The 17,521-nt window shown below is 33.0% G+C and overlaps 1 protein-coding gene across 1 annotated transcript; it reads right to left on the reverse strand.

Moving 5' to 3' along the window:
* Nucleotides 1-27: 27 nt before the first annotated feature.
* LOC132753442 (ADP-ribosylhydrolase ARH3-like) lies at nucleotides 28-17,114 on the reverse strand. Its single transcript, XM_060743917.1, has 2 exons — nucleotides 16,931-17,114; nucleotides 28-197 (listed from the first exon to the last, which is right to left on the reverse strand). The coding sequence occupies exons 1-2, from the start codon at nucleotides 17,076-17,078 to the stop codon at nucleotides 55-57; spliced, it is 291 nt and encodes a 96-aa protein (XP_060599900.1). The 5' UTR covers nucleotides 17,079-17,114; the 3' UTR covers nucleotides 28-54.
* Between the last annotated feature and the right edge of the window lie 407 nt (nucleotides 17,115-17,521).

Consider the following 17,521-nt stretch of genomic DNA (forward strand, 5'->3'; position numbering starts at 1 on the left):
GATTTTGTTTAATGACAGAAGAATTTGTGTACATATTATTTTTAAATGAATAAACTATATATACCTTCGTGCCATATCCTTTGTATCAAGACCATTGTTCTGTATCAGTGATTTCGCTACGTTTCGAGCCATTGCAGAATCATCAGTATATTCGAAAAACTCTTTCTTTCTTTTCTTTGCCTCTGTGCTTGCATGATCTTGATATAAAAAGAAGAAATATTTACTTATAACTATGGATGTAAATACTTTTTAATACTTGAATATTTATATTCCAGGGTTTCTATTGATGCACATTTCCTGCTTCCTTGACGCAAAAATAGTAACCTAGGACCCTCAATTACTCTAAGTCTGTGTCCTCGGGGACCCAATTAAATTTTCCTCCGTAAATGTCATTTGGAAATTTCTTCCGCTTCTTTACAGGAAATGACGTAATTTGGTAGACAGGTTCTAATATTGAATACAGCAGAGCTATCTTTCTTTCAATTAATTACAGTTTAATACGGAATAAAACAGCGCATACTAGAATTTAGTAGACTTTAAAAAAGCGTACCAGTCTATGTGTTGCTATAAATAAATCGTAAAACATGTCGGCTGCTCCCCCAAATCACGTAGTTTTAATGAAAAATGGTTAAGTACTTATGAAATGCAACCATTGCGTCTCAACCAAAAAATGTAATCCATTTGCCTTGGAAAATGGATGTTTGAACTTCCAGAATAGTACATTGGTCCGTCATCAAGGGTCTAAAAATCACTCGGACGCATTAAACAATTGATAAAATTAGTCAGCCAGATGTGAAAGATCTTGACTTTCTGCAAGTTGCACAATTATTCAGCCAAATGAAAGAAAGGAAAAAATAACAAGAGGGCCATGATGGCCCTGAGGTCGCTCACCTGTATATAGGCCCCCGGAGCAGGGCCAGTTTAAACCCCAGGGCTTTTATTTGAACAAACTTGGAAGACACTCATTAGAAGATGTTTCACAATGTTAAGCTTTTACTACACACATGTAATGAAAAACAATGATCTCATCCCCCTGCCCCCCCCCCCCCGGCAGGGCCAATTTTCACCCAAGGGCTTTTATTTGAACAAACTTGGTAGTCATCCATAAGAAGATATTTCATGCTAAACATCTAAGCTCTAGTTCATTGGGTTTTTTAAAAGAAGATTTTGTAAGTTTTTACTACACACATATAGTTAAAAACAGTGACACCCCTGGGGCGGGGCCAGTTTTGACCCCGGGGCTTTTATTTGAACAAACTTTGTAGACACTTATTAGAAGATGTTTCAAGCTTAATATCTAACTCTAGCTATTTGGGTTTTTTCAAAGAAGACTTTTTAAGTTTTTACTATATGCATATATAGGGAAAATCAAGACCCCCCGGGGCGGGGCCAATTTTGACCACAGGACTATTATTTGAACAAACTTTGTAGACACTCACTAGAAGATGTTTCATGCTTAATATCTAAACTCTAGCTATTTGGGTTTTTTCAAAGAAGATTATTTAAGTTTTTGCTATACACATATAAGGAAAATCAATGACCCCTGGGCGGGGCCAATTTTGACCCCAGGGCTTTTATTTGAACAAACTAAGTAGACACACATTAGAAGATGTTTCCTGCTGAATATCTTAGCTCTAGCTCTTTGAGTTCTTTCAAAGAAGATTTTGTAAGTTTTTACTATATGCATATAGGGAAAATCAATGACCCCCTGGGGCGGGGCCAATTTTGACCCCAGGGCTTTTATTTGAACAAACTTGGTACACATTCATTAGAAGATGTTTCATGCTGAATATCTTAGCTCTAGCTCTTTGGGTTCTTTAAAAAGAAGAATTTTTAAGTTTTTACTATATGCATATAGGAAAATCAATGACCCCTGGGGCGGGGCCAATTTTGACCCCAGGGCTTTTATTTGAACAAACTTGGTACACACTCATTAGAAAATGTTTCATGCTGAATATCTTAGCTCTAGCTCTTTGGGTTCTTTAAAAGAAGAATTTTTAAGTTTTTACTATATGCATTTAGGGAAAATCAATGACCCCCTGGGGCGGGGCAAATTTTGACCCCAGGGCTTTTATTTGAACAAACTTGGTACACACTCATTAGAAAATGTTTCATGCTGAATATCTTAGCTCTAGCTCTTTGGGTTCTTTAAAAGAAGAATTTTTAAGTTTTTACTATTTTCACAAGGGATCTTTGTGTTGAATTGCTTTGGATTTGGCTGGGTTACACTGAACAAGCAGACACAAGTTTGTTGTAAAATAGAAGTCTTTTATTTTTCATTTTATAATTAAATCATTAAACAAGAGAAGCATTAGATATTCAAGAGAAGATATGTATATATTGTATAATTTCAAGCTATTCAGGTGTTAAGTCATGAACACATATTGATAGTTAATTTAACAAACATAGAAAGAATTACTGTGTATTAACAAATACAAATGAGTGTAAATAAAACATAATTTACATTCAATAATTTACATTCAATAAGTCAATAATATAAGAAAGTTGTTTTCTGTTAATTTCAGTTAGTACTTATATTTAACACAAAATTTATAGATAAAATAAGTACATAGTTTTTAATACCACAATATTAGAAATGAAAATATATAAAAATTCTTACCTGAACAAGCAGACACAAGTTTGTTGTAAAATAGAAGTCTGCCTGTTCAGTTTGAAGACTCTCAATATATACCAAAAAGGTAGACTAATAACTGTCACCTTGTCAAGAAATAACTAATAAAACAAATATACATGAACATTAAAATGATATAATAATTTGTAAACATCTACAGTCATTTTGAAATACACTACAGTGCTTGGGGGAGTTGTCTGTCTGACAGCTGTCAGCTGTAGCTGTGTGAAGCTGTGTGACAACATCCCCTGCTTCCGAAGAAATCCATGCTCCGACATGGAACTGGCAATTGAAGATTTGGAAGGCACTGTGTCGTTGTTGTCGCTTGGTTTGAACTCTGTGTGATGAACAGACCCTTATTTTCATGACATGTAGGATTGACCCTTGAACCTCATTATATGTACATAGATACTTTTTCTTAGACATAAGAAAGTTAAAAATATAAAAAGTCAGATATGAACAAAAATTGAAAGTACCGAAGACCAAAAATATGAAAAATGAAGAAAAAATATGAAAAATGAAGATCAAAAATAAGTACAGTTCGAAATTGAACAAAAATTACTTTTTTATATATATATACAAGTATGGAAATATAGATATCTGTCCTTAAGCATTTTGTAATAATGGCTTTTCGGACTCCAAGTTTGGATATAAGGTTAGATGCATGGTTAAACTGATTTTGTTATATATGCAATTTTGTAAAGGGTAGATAGGTGTGCAGATTTGGTTGTGTTTAACCCATAGTGCAATGTGGAATGGTTTGTCTGTGATAGATCTGAGTTGGTAACCTTGGAGTGGATTCAGTCTGTGGGAAGTTATTAGTGTAACATGTTGCTTTGTAATTCTGTTATATATATTAAAATCTCCAAAATCAATAATCAATTTGGGGAACTTGTCCTGTGAGATTGTGATCTCTTTAACAAAGTTAGTACCTTGAAAATCCAAGTGTTGAATACATTTTGGAAGTTTCAGGCAAGGAATTTGAATCGAAGAATATCCATTTGTAACTTCTAGTATTAGGGAACTTGTTTGGATGGAACGGCAGCAATACCGTATAAGTTTATACGTGAGTATTATTGAAACAAAAATAATAAGGGTAAGGGTATTTGAATTTGATATACTATCAATGTCAATTAGGAATCCTTCTGTAGTAACAGCTGGTGCTTGAGTAGTATAAATGAAACTAGGAAGGTCAAGAGGAAGTGCCTTTGCTTGTGTTAAGAGTTGTGATGTTAACAAAAGTTGGTTTATCCTTTTATATTTTCTAAATAAGAATACGACAGCAATAGTGCAAATTACAGTTAGTGATGTAGATGATGCGGCAAGCACAGTGACCCAAGGGAAGGAGGAATCAGTGTTAATATTTCCTGCTAGTAATGGGTCAGCTAGGGAAGTGTATACAGTTTTATATTGTTTAGCTTGCATTGCCATTTTCTTCAGACTAAGGTGTTCATATTGTTCGGTGGCAACTATTTTTGAATACTGATGTTCAAAAATATTAAAATCTGGAACTGAAATGTTCAATGGTGAGGGGTATGTAGTATGTGCTTGAATTGAATCTAGAACTTCTGTATTAAAATACTGTTGTAGGAGGGCAAGGTTTATGGGGTGCAGCATTGTAATTGGTTTCGAGTGGTGATGGCAGTTCAAGAACCTGTGAGGGATAAAGATTGATGCAGTGTTTATTGAGCAATTGCATGGGACAGAAATTAAACAAAAAATGACATCCTGTAAGGGATTTCCTTGAGCCTTCACATGAAAGATTTACTTGAGTGTGTATTATATTACTAAGTAGTGCGTTTCGATTTCAGCTGCAAACTTGCAGGTTTCATTTTGTTGGAAAGGAAATCAAAGTCCACAACGTTCATTTATATTCAGTTTTGTTGCTTTTAAATAACTTTAGAGAGATGAGGGATTATTAGGGAGTGATGTAGTGGCAACATGAATGGACACAATGTTTTAGTATTGTATTTTTCACAAGTTGAGAGACTAATAGTATTTCATTTCAGTGTAAAATTCTCCATTCATTGTGATGGCAACAAAAATCAGGGAGGTTCAACTACTTTTTGAGACATGGGGCGAGGTGTTTTTTAAATTTGGGACAGGATAGAAAAAAAACTTTGTAAAAAAAAATTTCATCATAATTTTTGTTTTTAAAATCAGTGGGAAATTCATGCTTATGAAAATTGTTTTTCCATGACGAAAAGCATGTGTTTTAGCATTTGCATAATAAAAAGAGGGATCAGAGGAAAATAATGAATAACCTTTCCTATTAACATTAAGGGTAATGTTACTAATACACTGTTGAAGGACATTATATGGGACAATTTGTTCTGGCAACTTATTTTGTAGTAATAAGTTTGCTCCTTCACTCAAATCTGAAAAAGCTTTATGTATGTGACCATTATCAGTGATTATTTTTGTGAGAGTTTTCAAAATAAGTGTTTGCTGTGATCTGTAAATTTTTGTTGATGTTTTTGTGTCGAGTGTCAATTTTGTTTATGAATTCATGATTTTCTTTTACTGAAGAGAATAAGTTTGAAAATTCTTTTGTCTGTGTGATTTATGAATGATGTAAGTAAAGCATTGTCGTTAACAAAACCTGTGGAAAGGGCTTGACTTCTTTGAATCAAGGCATTAACATGCTTAGCTACATTTTGAACATCTTGGAAGTAGCTAACCCAAAGAGACCTTTACTTATCGTTCCAATAAATGGTAATAATGACCGTCTATTTCTGTTTGACCTTGGTGTTGTTTTTGTGTTTGGGATTATTGTGTTGATATGGTGTAGTGTATTGTTAACATACTGTAAAGTTTCATTATAAACATGGAATAAGTCCTTCCAAGCTTCCTTAAGATCAGGGCAGTCACAGCTTGGTATTATCAGATGTGATAACTCTGGACTTTGAAGATTCAATGCAAACGTGTGTCTCCAATTGTCATTTGAAAATGTTTTAGAGCCCCTTTTCATTTTTGAATACGGTTCCAAAAATTTTAACCCTTTTGGTTCCATTTTTTTTCCCCCAAAAGTGTAGGAGGGGGAACCCAACCACCCCCAAATGAGTAGAAAAAGGGAGCCCTTTACCCGGATGGAAAACGAAACCAAGTTCCTTAAGAAGGGGGAAGAAAAACATATCCCGGTGGGGGATTTTTAACCCCGACGGTTTTTGCACATTTTTCATGGACCCCTCATTACTTTAAAGAAAGGGAGTTTTTAAAAATTCAAAATAAAAGGGAATTTTTCCCCCATTTTAAAAGTGGTTTGACCTCAACTGTGGAGCTACAAGGGTACACTAAGTTAGGGGAGAACAACATTATTGAAACATGTGTTTGACATTTTGAAATTGAAACATTATTTTGCTTGTTAGCAACTTTTTATTCTTCAGGAACCCGGAAGAATCTAGACCTTTTCCGTTTCTTTCCTTGAAGATTAAATTTTTGGTGATATTTAGTAAGTAATTCTTGTGGAATTACATCATGAGTAACCCAAGAGTTTTTTTCACTCGAGCCATTTGCCCCCCCTATCCAAAATTTTGGACAGTAAAGTTTTTTCAAAAAGTTTTGGAATAAAGGTTGGGGGTAGGGTTTTTTGGGAAATTTAAGAAACTTTTTTTTAATTCTTGTGGGGGCTTTTCAATTTTTCCAGGAAATTCTCATTTTCCTTTCCTTGGGTTTTGAAGGACCTTTTTCTGTTTTTCTGCCTCAAAGGGAAGGGGGGAAAAAAAATTTTTTTGTTAGGAAATTTTTGAAAAATTTTAAAAAATAAAACCTAAAAAAAACCTCTGGGCTTATTAAATGCCTTTTAAACTTGGTTTGGGAAAGGCCCTTTTTTTGAAAAAAAAAAATTTTGGTGATTTAAAAAATTAACGGGGAAAAAAAACCCTTTTTAAAGGGGGGGGAAAAAAGGTGAAAAAGGGGTTATTGGGGGAACCAAAGGGGGCTAATTAAAAAATTTCGGTTAAAGGGCCAAAGGAAAAATTTGTGAAGGGGGGGTTCCTTGGGGGAAACAAAAACCCTTGAGGCAAAAACCTTTAAAAAAAAATTTCCCCCCGGGAAACCCCCCCTTGGGTTCTTTTTTTCTTAAATTAGGGGTTTTTTAAAAATTTGAAATAAAATTTTGGTTTTTCCCCTTTTTTGTTTTTCCTTTGCTTTTACTTCCAAGGATTTCTGAAATTTAACAAGTTTTTAATTTTAATTTTTAAAACTAGGTCATAAGGTATTCTTGTACATGAATTTAGGAAGATGACTTGGGTTGGTAAGTTCCCCGGTGCCCAAAGAGGGGTTTCTCATTTTTTTTAAAAAAAGGAAAATAATAAAGGACTAAAGGCCTGTTGTTGCAGAAGGGAAAATTAGGGAAAAATGCCTTTCCATGATAGAGGGAAAGTACGGGATCCCAAATCTTTCTTGAGACTTTTTAAAAAAAGTTTTTAAGGCTTGAAAAATTTGGAACTTTTACACCCCCCTTCTCAGTACTATTAGATTGGGGGTAAATAGGGGGAAAGTATGGTGACGTTTAAAAGATTCGAAAAGAGACCCCCAACAAGTTTTGACGAAAGTTGTTTGCCTCGGTCACTTAGGGATAACATAGGTGCCCCAAAAAGAAAAATGTTTTCCCCAAAACGTAAAATATTTTTTGCAAAATAGCCTGTGCTTTTTGGGGCATGCCAAAAAGGGAAAGGGCTTTCGCACCATCCGGGAAAATTTGATTCCACAAAAACCCAAGTTTGTACTTTTTTTTTAATTTTTAAAGAGGATTTTAAGGGCCCAAAAAATACCCAAATTTTGTATTTTTTAAAAATGGGTGGGGGAAGCTTAGGTTGGAATAGGGGAAACCTTTGTTATTCACATAACTGTTTTTTGGGAAATTTTGACACGTGTGCAAGTTTCAAACATAGCATAAAAAATCAGATCATTCTAGGCCAAAAATTTTCTCTTAATTGAAAGCATATGTTTTTACAAATCCAAAATGTCCCATCCCTTCTTTAAAGAGATTTTAATGACTCTTCTCTTAGTTTTTTGGGAAACAACTAAGTAAAATGGTCCCCTAAAGAAAACCCTTTTAAATTTTCTACGGGGGGTTTAGGGGCAAATGATGAGAATTTTCTTTTTTTTTAAAAAAATTTGGGAAAAAGATAAAATCTTTAAAAACCCTTTTAGCCTCTTTCTCATCTTAAAGGGCCCCAATTTTTGGGGAAACAAGAAAATTTAAAAAAAGGTTGTGCCTCAGGGCTTTCCCCATTGTATTTCAAATTTTCGGGCCCTTTTGGGAAATTCGGGCTCTCTTGGGGGAATTTCTAAAACCCTTTTTTCGTAAAAGGCAATATCAGAGCTGCAAGGAGGGGGAAATTTTTCCTGTGGAAGCTCCCAAAAGGAACTGTTCAGATTAAAAGGGTTGGAGTTCGGGACCACCTCTACTGTTAGAGAAATTGTTTTTCACCCAATAAACCCCGGCCTACTTAAAGACCCTTCCCAAAATTGGGGGTTCTTTTAAACCCGGGGGCCCCTTATGAAAAATTTTTCCAAAGTCTAGGGCTTTTAAAAAGAGAAAGACCAACGGGCTCTCCTCCCAAATTTTAAAGGGTTTTTAAATTTTCCTAAAATAAATTTTTAGACCCTGTTTTTCAGGGGGTAAACCTTGAATTTTAAATTGGCAAAGAAAATGGGTGGAATGCTTTTTTTTACCCCTTCCCCTACAAAAACAAGGCATTCCTTATCATAGATTCCCCATTGTTTTTCATTTCCTCTTAAGGCTCTGCCTCCATATGCTATAACCTGTTCACGACCCTCATCATCAAGCTGACCAAGAATATAACCAATAGCTGTTGATGAGGCATCCGTAGAGAGAATGAAAGGCTTGGCCATATTCGGCAGTACTAGAATTGGGGAGGATGTTAACCTTTCTTTTAGTGTTATAAATGCCTTTTGACACTCTTCAGACCATTCAAACTTCACATCTTTCCTCAATAAATTATTAAGTGGCCTTACAATTTCGGCGATAGCCTAAAATGAACTTGCGATAGTAATTAGTTAAACCAAGGTACTCTCGTACATTCTTTTGACTTTTAGGTACTGGAAATGATTTCACAACTTTAACCTTTTCAGGATTAACTTCTATCCCTTGTTCTGAAAAAGAGATGACCTAAGTATTCAACCCGAGGGGCAAGCAAAACGACACTTTTTAGGTTGTAATTTGAGATTAGCTTTCTTAACCTGTCAAAGACCATTTTTCAAATGAACAAGATGGGAAGACCAATTAGGACTATGAATTAAGATATCATCAACATAGACTAGGGTAAATTTTGAAGTTTAAACCCTGTTAAGACCGATGACATGAAAGGCACTGAAAAAGCAACGGGTGCATTACGTAAACCATAAGGCAGTCTTTTGAAGTTGTATGTTACCACTATGACAGATGAATGTAGACTTGTGCTTAGTCTCAGGATCAAGGGGAATTTGATGGAAAACCAGCTTTTAAATCTAAAACAGTGAATATCTTAGACTGGTTTTCAAAGCAACGGAGTCAATTACATCCTCAAACCTTGGAAGAGGAAAGTTGATAGGTACAGTGACAGCATTAAGCTTTCTGTAATCAATTGCAAATCTATATGTATTGTCCTTCTTCCTACACATAACCACCGGGGCCGCCCACATTGCATTTGAGGGCTCAATAAAGTCATTTTTCAACAGTAATCTTCAATCTGTTTTTCAATTTCGACCTTTACTAGTGGAGGATATCGTATGCATTTTGTCTTTGTGGAGGTGCATTGCCAGTTTCAATCCTATGGGAGTGTAAACTTAGTACATCCTAATTGAGAAGTGTTTGTTGCGAACATATCTTTATTTTCATAAATGAACTGTTTTTAATGAAGCCAATTGCTCAGTGTTTAAGACACTGTTATCTAGGGAAATACCTAAATCTGCAAAAACCTTTTCATAATCTGGTAGACATGCTGTTGGCCGGTACTGATATGACAAGTTTGTCATTTGTCACTGAAATCTCCGGTTTAGCTGCCCAAGAAGCACTAAACAGAAATTTTCCTCAATTGGTGTTAGTTTGCCTATTACAGAATTGCTTCTTAAAATTGACTGGTACAGGTTTAATGGATTTAAATTTCGACAAGCCCTGAATATTGTTTTACAGGATTTTTAATAAAGCTTCTTGCACACGAGACCCTTTTTGTTTCAGTAATGATTGAACAGGCCTCTAAAAGTACTGCAGGGTGTTGACAGGTACTTTAAGACATATTTATAGGGCTTACTTTTTCAGACATAGGCTGCCCAAGGTTACAGCTTTCTGCGCACGAGCAAGTCCTGTTACTACAACTTGAAACAAAAAATTGACAATTGGTATACCAGACTCACTCCTTAGAGTAGAAGTACTGAAGTCAAGAGAGCATTTATTCTTAGTGAGAAAGTCTATTCCTATTATAAGGTCATGATGAATATCATCGAATACATGGAATTTTTGAGTGAATTTTGCATTTCCTATGTTAATGTCTAACATAATGCTACCTTTGACTGGTATAAGTTTTCCACTTATACCTTTAACTACGGGAAACTCGCTTTTCTGGAGAGGTTGAGGATTGCGGGGAAAAATTTTATGTAAGAGGGATTGTTTTACGCAACATATACTTGAACCGGAGTCAAACAAGACTGCGAATACAGTTATTTTTCTTAATATGACATCCATGTAATTGTTTTTCAAGCCTTGTTTGTACTGAGATGTTTGCAAGTGATGGGATATTTTTTGGGGTGTGCATGTTACTTTGATTGACCTTTAGTGTGTTGACCTTGCTTTGATACAATTGGACTTGAAGTATTTTTGTCTTTATGTTTTTGCCTTTCCAAATGTGGTTCCCCTCTAAGACCACTGGCAGGCATGGACCCCTATTTCGTTTGGGTTTACTTTGACATATTGTTGACAGATGACCCTTTTTGCCCACATTTGTCACAATTTTATCTTTGGCGAAACATTGAAATTTGCTGTAGTTTAGGAAATTTTCTTCCACATTTCTGTAGCACAATCCTTTTAGGGTTATGAAAAATTAGTCCCTTTGTTAGGTTTTTTGACCCAAAGACCTTTTGTAATTGTTGTATTAAGAAATGGTGTATGGTAAAAGCTTTGTGCTGCAAAATAACTGATCTTGATTTTCTTGCGATTTTGGTTACCTGGCCCTTTATTTCTGCGAGGTTGTACACCATAGCTTTTTCAAGTAGATGGCTAAGGCTTGTTCGGAAAAGTTGACCTGTGCTGGCATCACTGAGTGTGCACTTTCTGACAGTTCTGCCGTTTTGATTAAATCCTCCCAAAGTTGTTGGTGGATTTCGCCTTAAATCTGCTTTAATGTGAGGTAAGACGCCATTTATTACAGCACTTAGGACAGTTTTATCTTCAATATCTCCTAACCTAGCCTTTGTTGTATTATCGTTACAAAATCGCGTATTGATTGTTTTGAATTTTTGTTTCATTAGGAACAATTCAGAATGAATTTGAATTGGGTCAATACGTTTTCCAAATTGTAAAATGAACCTTTCTTTTAGTACCTCAAAATTATTTTTTATTTCTTCTGGTAAGAAAAAGAACCAATTAAAAGCAGTTCCCAGAAGATAAAATCCAAATGTTGTCGCCAAATCAATATCCTTAAGTTTAAGGTATTGGCCATAATAGATGTATCTATTTAGCCATACACGAGGCTCATCACGTGCGGGGTCAAATTTCCCTACAATGTCAATAAACAAGGGCCTACCTTTAATTTCTGGTGTTGGTTCCATTGTTGTTTTTCTAGGGTTGTCCGATGAACACGTGGAGACTTCTTTAGTGAGCCCGTTGGATCTGAGATTTCTTACAAACTCTTGTTGTGGTTTCCTTCTGCTCATTCAGTGAAATTTGCTATTTGCGGATTCTCACACCAGTTTCACAAGGATCTTTGTGTTGAATTGCTTTGGGATTTGGCTGGGTTACACTGAACAAGCAGACACAAGTTTGTTGTAAAATAGAGAAGTCTTTTATTTTTCATTTTATAATTAAATCATTAAACAAGAGAAGCATTAGATATTCAAGAGAAGATATGTATATATTGTATAATTTCAAGCTATTCAAGTGTTAAGTCATGAACACATATTGATAGTTAATTTAACAAACATAGAAAGAATTACTGTGTATTAACAAATACAAATGAGTGTAAATAAAACATAATTTACATTCAATAATTTACACTCAATAAGTCAATAATATAAGAAAGTTGTTTTCTGTTATATTCAGTTAGTACTTATATTTAACACAATATTGATAGATAAAATAAGTACATAGTTTTTAATACTACAATATTAGAAATGAAAATATATAAAATTTCTTACCTGAACAAGCAGACACAAGTTTGTTGTAAAATAGAAGTCTGCCTGTTCAGTTTGAAGACTCTCAATATATACCAAAAGGGTAGACTAATAACTGTCACCTTGTCAAGAAATAACTAATAAAACAAATATACATGAACATTAAAATGATATAATAATTTGTAAACATCTACAGTCATTTTGAAATACACTACAGTGCTTGGGGGAGTTGTCTGTCTGACAGCTGTCAGCTGTAGCTGTGTGAAGCTGTGTGACACTATATGCATATAGGGAAAATCAATGACCCCCTGGGGCGGGGCCAATTTTGACCCCAGGGCTTTTATTTGAACAAACTTGGTACACACTCATTAGAAGATGTTTCATGCTGAATATCTTAGCTCTAGCTCTTTGGGTTCTTTAAAAGAAGAATTTTTAAGTTTTTACTATATGCATATAGGGAAAATCAATGACCCCCTGGGGTGGGGCCAATTTTGACCCCAGGGATTTTTTTTGAACAAACTTGGTAGACACTCACTAGAAGATGTTCCATGCCAAATATCTAAGCTCTAGCTCTTAGGGTTTTTTACAAGAAGATATTTTAAGTTTTTTCTTTCGGTTGCCATGGAAACCAGAGTTCTGCATGGAATTAAATTCTTTGAACAATTTTTAAAGGTGACCACCAAAGGAACATTCCTGTGAAGTTTGGATGAAATTGGCTTAGTGGTTTATGAGGAGATGTCATTTAAAGTAAAAGTTTACGGACGGACGCCGGACGAAAAGCGATCACAAAAGCTCACCCTGTTACTTTGTGACAGGTGAGCTAAAAAGTAACAATAAATGATGATTATGTCATTGTGAAATGTATTTCCTGAGTTGACAAAGCAAAAATAAATAATACATAGTAAATGGTTTATTTTTTTTATTTTATTTAACAAGGTCAATAAAAATGCATATGTAGTTGAACAATGTATATAAATGCAAAGAATTAAACCTAGACAATATATTATATATATAAGTAATACCTTACTTTAAAGTAATAAATGATTAGGACCCTCATATTTTTCTGGTAGCAAGACACTTCACCCTCCAGACACTTCACCCCTCAAATTTTGAAGACACTTCACCCCTCAAGACACTTCACCCCCCAAAATCAGTAATTGCCTGCTGCACAGTAAATGGGCCAATTGTGTTAGCATCTAAGTCAAAAAAATAAAGTTAAACATACAAGATAATATTTTCTCTTTTTAAGTACCTTAGGGTGTCTATAACAATATTTTTGGAAAGAAAGGATAACTTTTTGGATACCGTTTTCAAAATATTACATCTCTTGCAGACTGTGCGGGTAGGCGACGGATGTTACAAAGATATACTAAAAGTCTGAATATCTTACAGTTTATAATAAAAATTGCATTATTTCTCTTTATTTTATTAAAATATTATGTGTTCTAATAAATGCTACAAAAAAAAATCCAGAAAATTCATCTTAGATATAAAAATATTTGCTTTCAAATTTTCAGTATTTTTCACACAAAATTAAATTTTCAAACATGTAAGAAACAGAGAGAAAAAAATAGGGATAGGTACACCAAATCATACTTAAATCAAATATGCAAACACATTTCTTATAAAACAGTAGAAATTATAGGACTTTCTTGTGTATATTTCTTGTCAGATAATCCAAAAATGAATTGTATCAGGGGGACGGATGTTACATTTTTAGGGGGACGGATGTTACAATCCATGTTTAAAGCTCATAGTTCATACTATTTTTGGTTTTATTTTAAAGTAATGAAATTTATAAGAGTATATGCTTTGTACAGTACAATAAATGTAAAATAATTGAACAAATTATGAGAAAATGTAGAAATATACCTGACAATTATGTAGTTTCTTACTATTTGTGTTTCACAATGAAAAGTTGCATTGACTTAGTTTTCTTCCATTTATCTTACATTTGCATGAACATTGAAATGTTTGGAATAAAATAAAAACATTGCTAATTAAATAAAAGAACCTTTGTTTCCAGATTATGCATAAACGTTAAAGAGAGAATGTCATACCAACGGTACCTTTCTATACATGAAATTATTTACAAATTACTTTAGTTAAATAATAAGATTTATATTTGTGAAAGATATGATACAGTGAGAAGTAAATAAGAAGTTTTCAGATTGAAACATATGCAAGCTTGAATTTTAAATTTAAAAATTTTCATTGAAAATTATAAGATTTTAAATTGTTGCAATTAAGTTCTATCAATTAATGTGGAATGTTAGCAGCATTATCCAAAGATTTCATTATGATTCAGTGTCATAATATCATTATTTCTAACTTTAAATAAGTGTCTTTGTAAATATTTCAGTGTACATGAACTGCTTAACTAAATGAACTAATTTGTCATTCAATAAAATTTATAGGTGCAAAATAAATTGCCAAGGGTTTATTATCAGAATAATTTTCACAATTATCCCAACTTTTTCATTACAGGAATACTTGCCATATCCTTTACTTACAAGTTTCTTTCACTTAATTAACAATAATCAAATTGTAAATAAATGTGCTTGAGTTTTTATAGGGAAAAAAATCTAAAAATTTTAATCAGGGTGTTAACAGAATTATATTTCTTTGTTTAATTTTCATTGACTACATACATGTATTTAGCCTATAAATTTTTGAAGTTCAATAAATCCTTTTACTTAATTGATCTTCAACTTTAAAACTTAAAGACAGACATTCTTGAATAAGATATGGTAGTCCCTCCCACTGTTTTTAAGTACCCTTAATTGGCACCCCTACTGTTTTGTAATATATCACACTTCCCAATATACAATATACACAGCTCCCAATATACAGCTTGTTAACTTCCAATAAAGTGCCAGCCCCTTCTGTGTGTATAGAGTTAGGAACCATATCCCGCTGTTTTATGAGGGGCTGGGATACATGGTTTGTTAACTATTTAAGGCTAAAGAATTTATGTTTAAACAATTGACCAATTTTAATCACAAAGATACTTTCAACATCTCTATCGTTTGCACTTTTTTCTATATATCCTGTTATGGATTTTGTGTTTGTTTCTTCTAGTTTTTTTTAATTGTATTTTATTTGTTGTGTGAAACATTCCTATACAGTTGCAAAGCTTACTACTTCTCTATCATGCATCATAAGAACAAGATAAGTTTTGTATTACTGTAAAAAGAATTTTTAGTTCAATTCTGTAACATCCGTCCCCTTCTGTACTCTTAGTTTGTAAACATAGCATGACAAAAGATTATATTTGTTATAAATTCATATAAGCTTAAATATTATCTTAATAAACTCATTGGTCCACTAGAGGTTAAAAAATAACATATAAATTTTATTTCAAAGTAAATAATTTTGATTTCAGAGCAAAAAATACTTATTTTTTTTCAAAATTAAGGAATTTAGTGTTCACAAATAATTTTTTTTCATAAATACATCATTTCAGTGCTTTATTTCTGTTATTTCTTCATTTTTCAATGAAAATTTGGTGTTTTAGCGTAAAATTCCCTTTTCAGTTACAGTTTATATGAGATTTAATAAGCACCTTATATAGGGGGATGGATGTTACGGGGACGGATGTTACAGACAACTTTTACATTATTGTATTTTTTTTCTCATAAACATAGAAATTGGCAATGTTTGTAAAATTTTCATTGTAAGGCTATCATTAAGCACCAGAAACATTGTTTTTTATGAGTATTGTTTTAAAATTGGATATTTTATGAGAGGGGGACGGATGTTACAGTTTTTTCATCACAAAATTTTTTTTACCACTAAAATGCCTACCATGGTAAAAATGTTTGAAAATTTGAAATGAAAGCACTTAACATATGTTTTTAATTCATATTTCATTAGATTGAGACAATCAAGTACTATTTTATTTGTAACTGCTTAAAGGTATACTTGTTTACTTAACAACTGAATTTTGAAAAAACTGATGCATTACAAAAGTCTGATTTTACTAAAATCATCTTGACGATAAAAACCAGGATGATGTATACCAAGTATTATATATCACTGGAAAGGTTATTAAATTTTCTATGTGCTTGTAAAAAAATTTAAGTGATAGATTAAAACAGATAATAGTGGTGTTAATTCTAAAAAACACCAAAAAAACAGATGCTAACACATTACATGTAAAAATGGACATTTTTAGGGTATAAAAACGTCTGTATCTTTATTTTGGGTAATGCTATCCTAAAAAAAATTTGGGCACATTTGCTTTATAGTAAGTCCTTTGTAAAAACACAAAAAAATAATAGAAAATGCAATATATTTTTTGAAAAAGCCTACATTACATGTTTTTTTGAAAAATTGGCCCATTTACTGTGCAGCAGGCATAAGACATTTTACTCTGGGACCCTCATATTTTATGAGCACGAGTCCTTGGGTCTCTTTAAATAAAAATTCCTAGTAGAAACCCTGATATTCCAGACAAATATTTAAATCAGATTTCAAATATTCAAATATATATGATGTATAATTTATCAAGAAGTGTGACAAGATTACATTTTTATTAAAACAATAATAGTTCTTAAAATTTATGCATAAGCTTTAGTTTTCACTGTGTTGTAGATCAAATTTTTGATCCCCCATCCAAACAAAGTACAAGCCCTCTAAAACCAAAATAATTCAATTTACATAAACCTCAACCCTCTATCATATCACGACATCGCAGCGACACAATCTTTACTTTCTTGGACTTAGTATCAATAAATGGGATTTTCTTTATTCTTGAGGAAATGGTATACAAAAATATTAATTGATTTACACAGATTTCTCAGTATTTAACGATTTACACAGATTCCTCATTTGTGTTAAAACTTTTTATTGGCAGTTTAAAGGGTGGGCCTCGGGTGTCTGTAAGCAAAACGGTAAACACAGTGAATAATAAGCGTCTGAAAAACACAGAGTAAGAAATTATCATTATATCAGATAAATTACCAGTCTCTATTTTTTCAACCAATTTTAGAACTCTGTCCGTTCCAACCACAGTCGACCAATCAAACCCTTCAAAAACAGCACCGATGCAGTCTCCAACTATCGCTCCTACGAGTGAACCTTGGAATCTGCCCAACAAGGAAGCTGCCATATTAAATCTGGTTTCTATAGACGCTCATATCTTCCGCAAGGACTAATTTAAGCGGAAAGACCCGCTGTAAATTAAGCGTCAACATTATCGTTAAATCAAATCAAAATTTATTTATTGTCGGTATATACATATTAAACATTTTACAAAACATTTCCTATGTATAGCTTTTGACCAACATACTTGCATATAATCATAAAACTCATAAAAGAAGCACATTATGATTAACTTTGAAAGACAAATGGTAAAAAGCAAGTTAAATTAATCGTAATACTATAATTTTGGATGTAGACATTAAATGTAATAGTTTAAAGTAAAATAATAATAAGTAATTAATCGTATTGATCTGCTAAGGATAACATTTAATTACTGTATTATAAATGAATAAAATAATATATATTTAGATTTTAAAAAAGCGGAACATATTAGCACATACATAAAATAAG

This window comes from Ruditapes philippinarum, unplaced genomic scaffold (assembly GCF_026571515.1).
Source record: "Ruditapes philippinarum isolate M1 unplaced genomic scaffold, ASM2657151v2 ctg4252_1_1_1_1, whole genome shotgun sequence".
Taxonomy (NCBI): Eukaryota; Metazoa; Mollusca; class Bivalvia; order Venerida; family Veneridae; genus Ruditapes; species Ruditapes philippinarum.

Excerpts from the sequence above, each read along its gene's own strand:
- LOC132753442 (XM_060743917.1), bottom strand. The coding sequence starts at position 17,078 with ATGGCAGCTTCCTTGTTGGGCAGATTCCAAGGTTCACTCGTAGGAGCG. Across the intron at positions 198-16,930 it reads GGTTGAAAAAATAGAGACTG|ATCATGCAAGCACAGAGGCA; the intron begins GTAATTTATCTG and ends TTTTATATCAAG.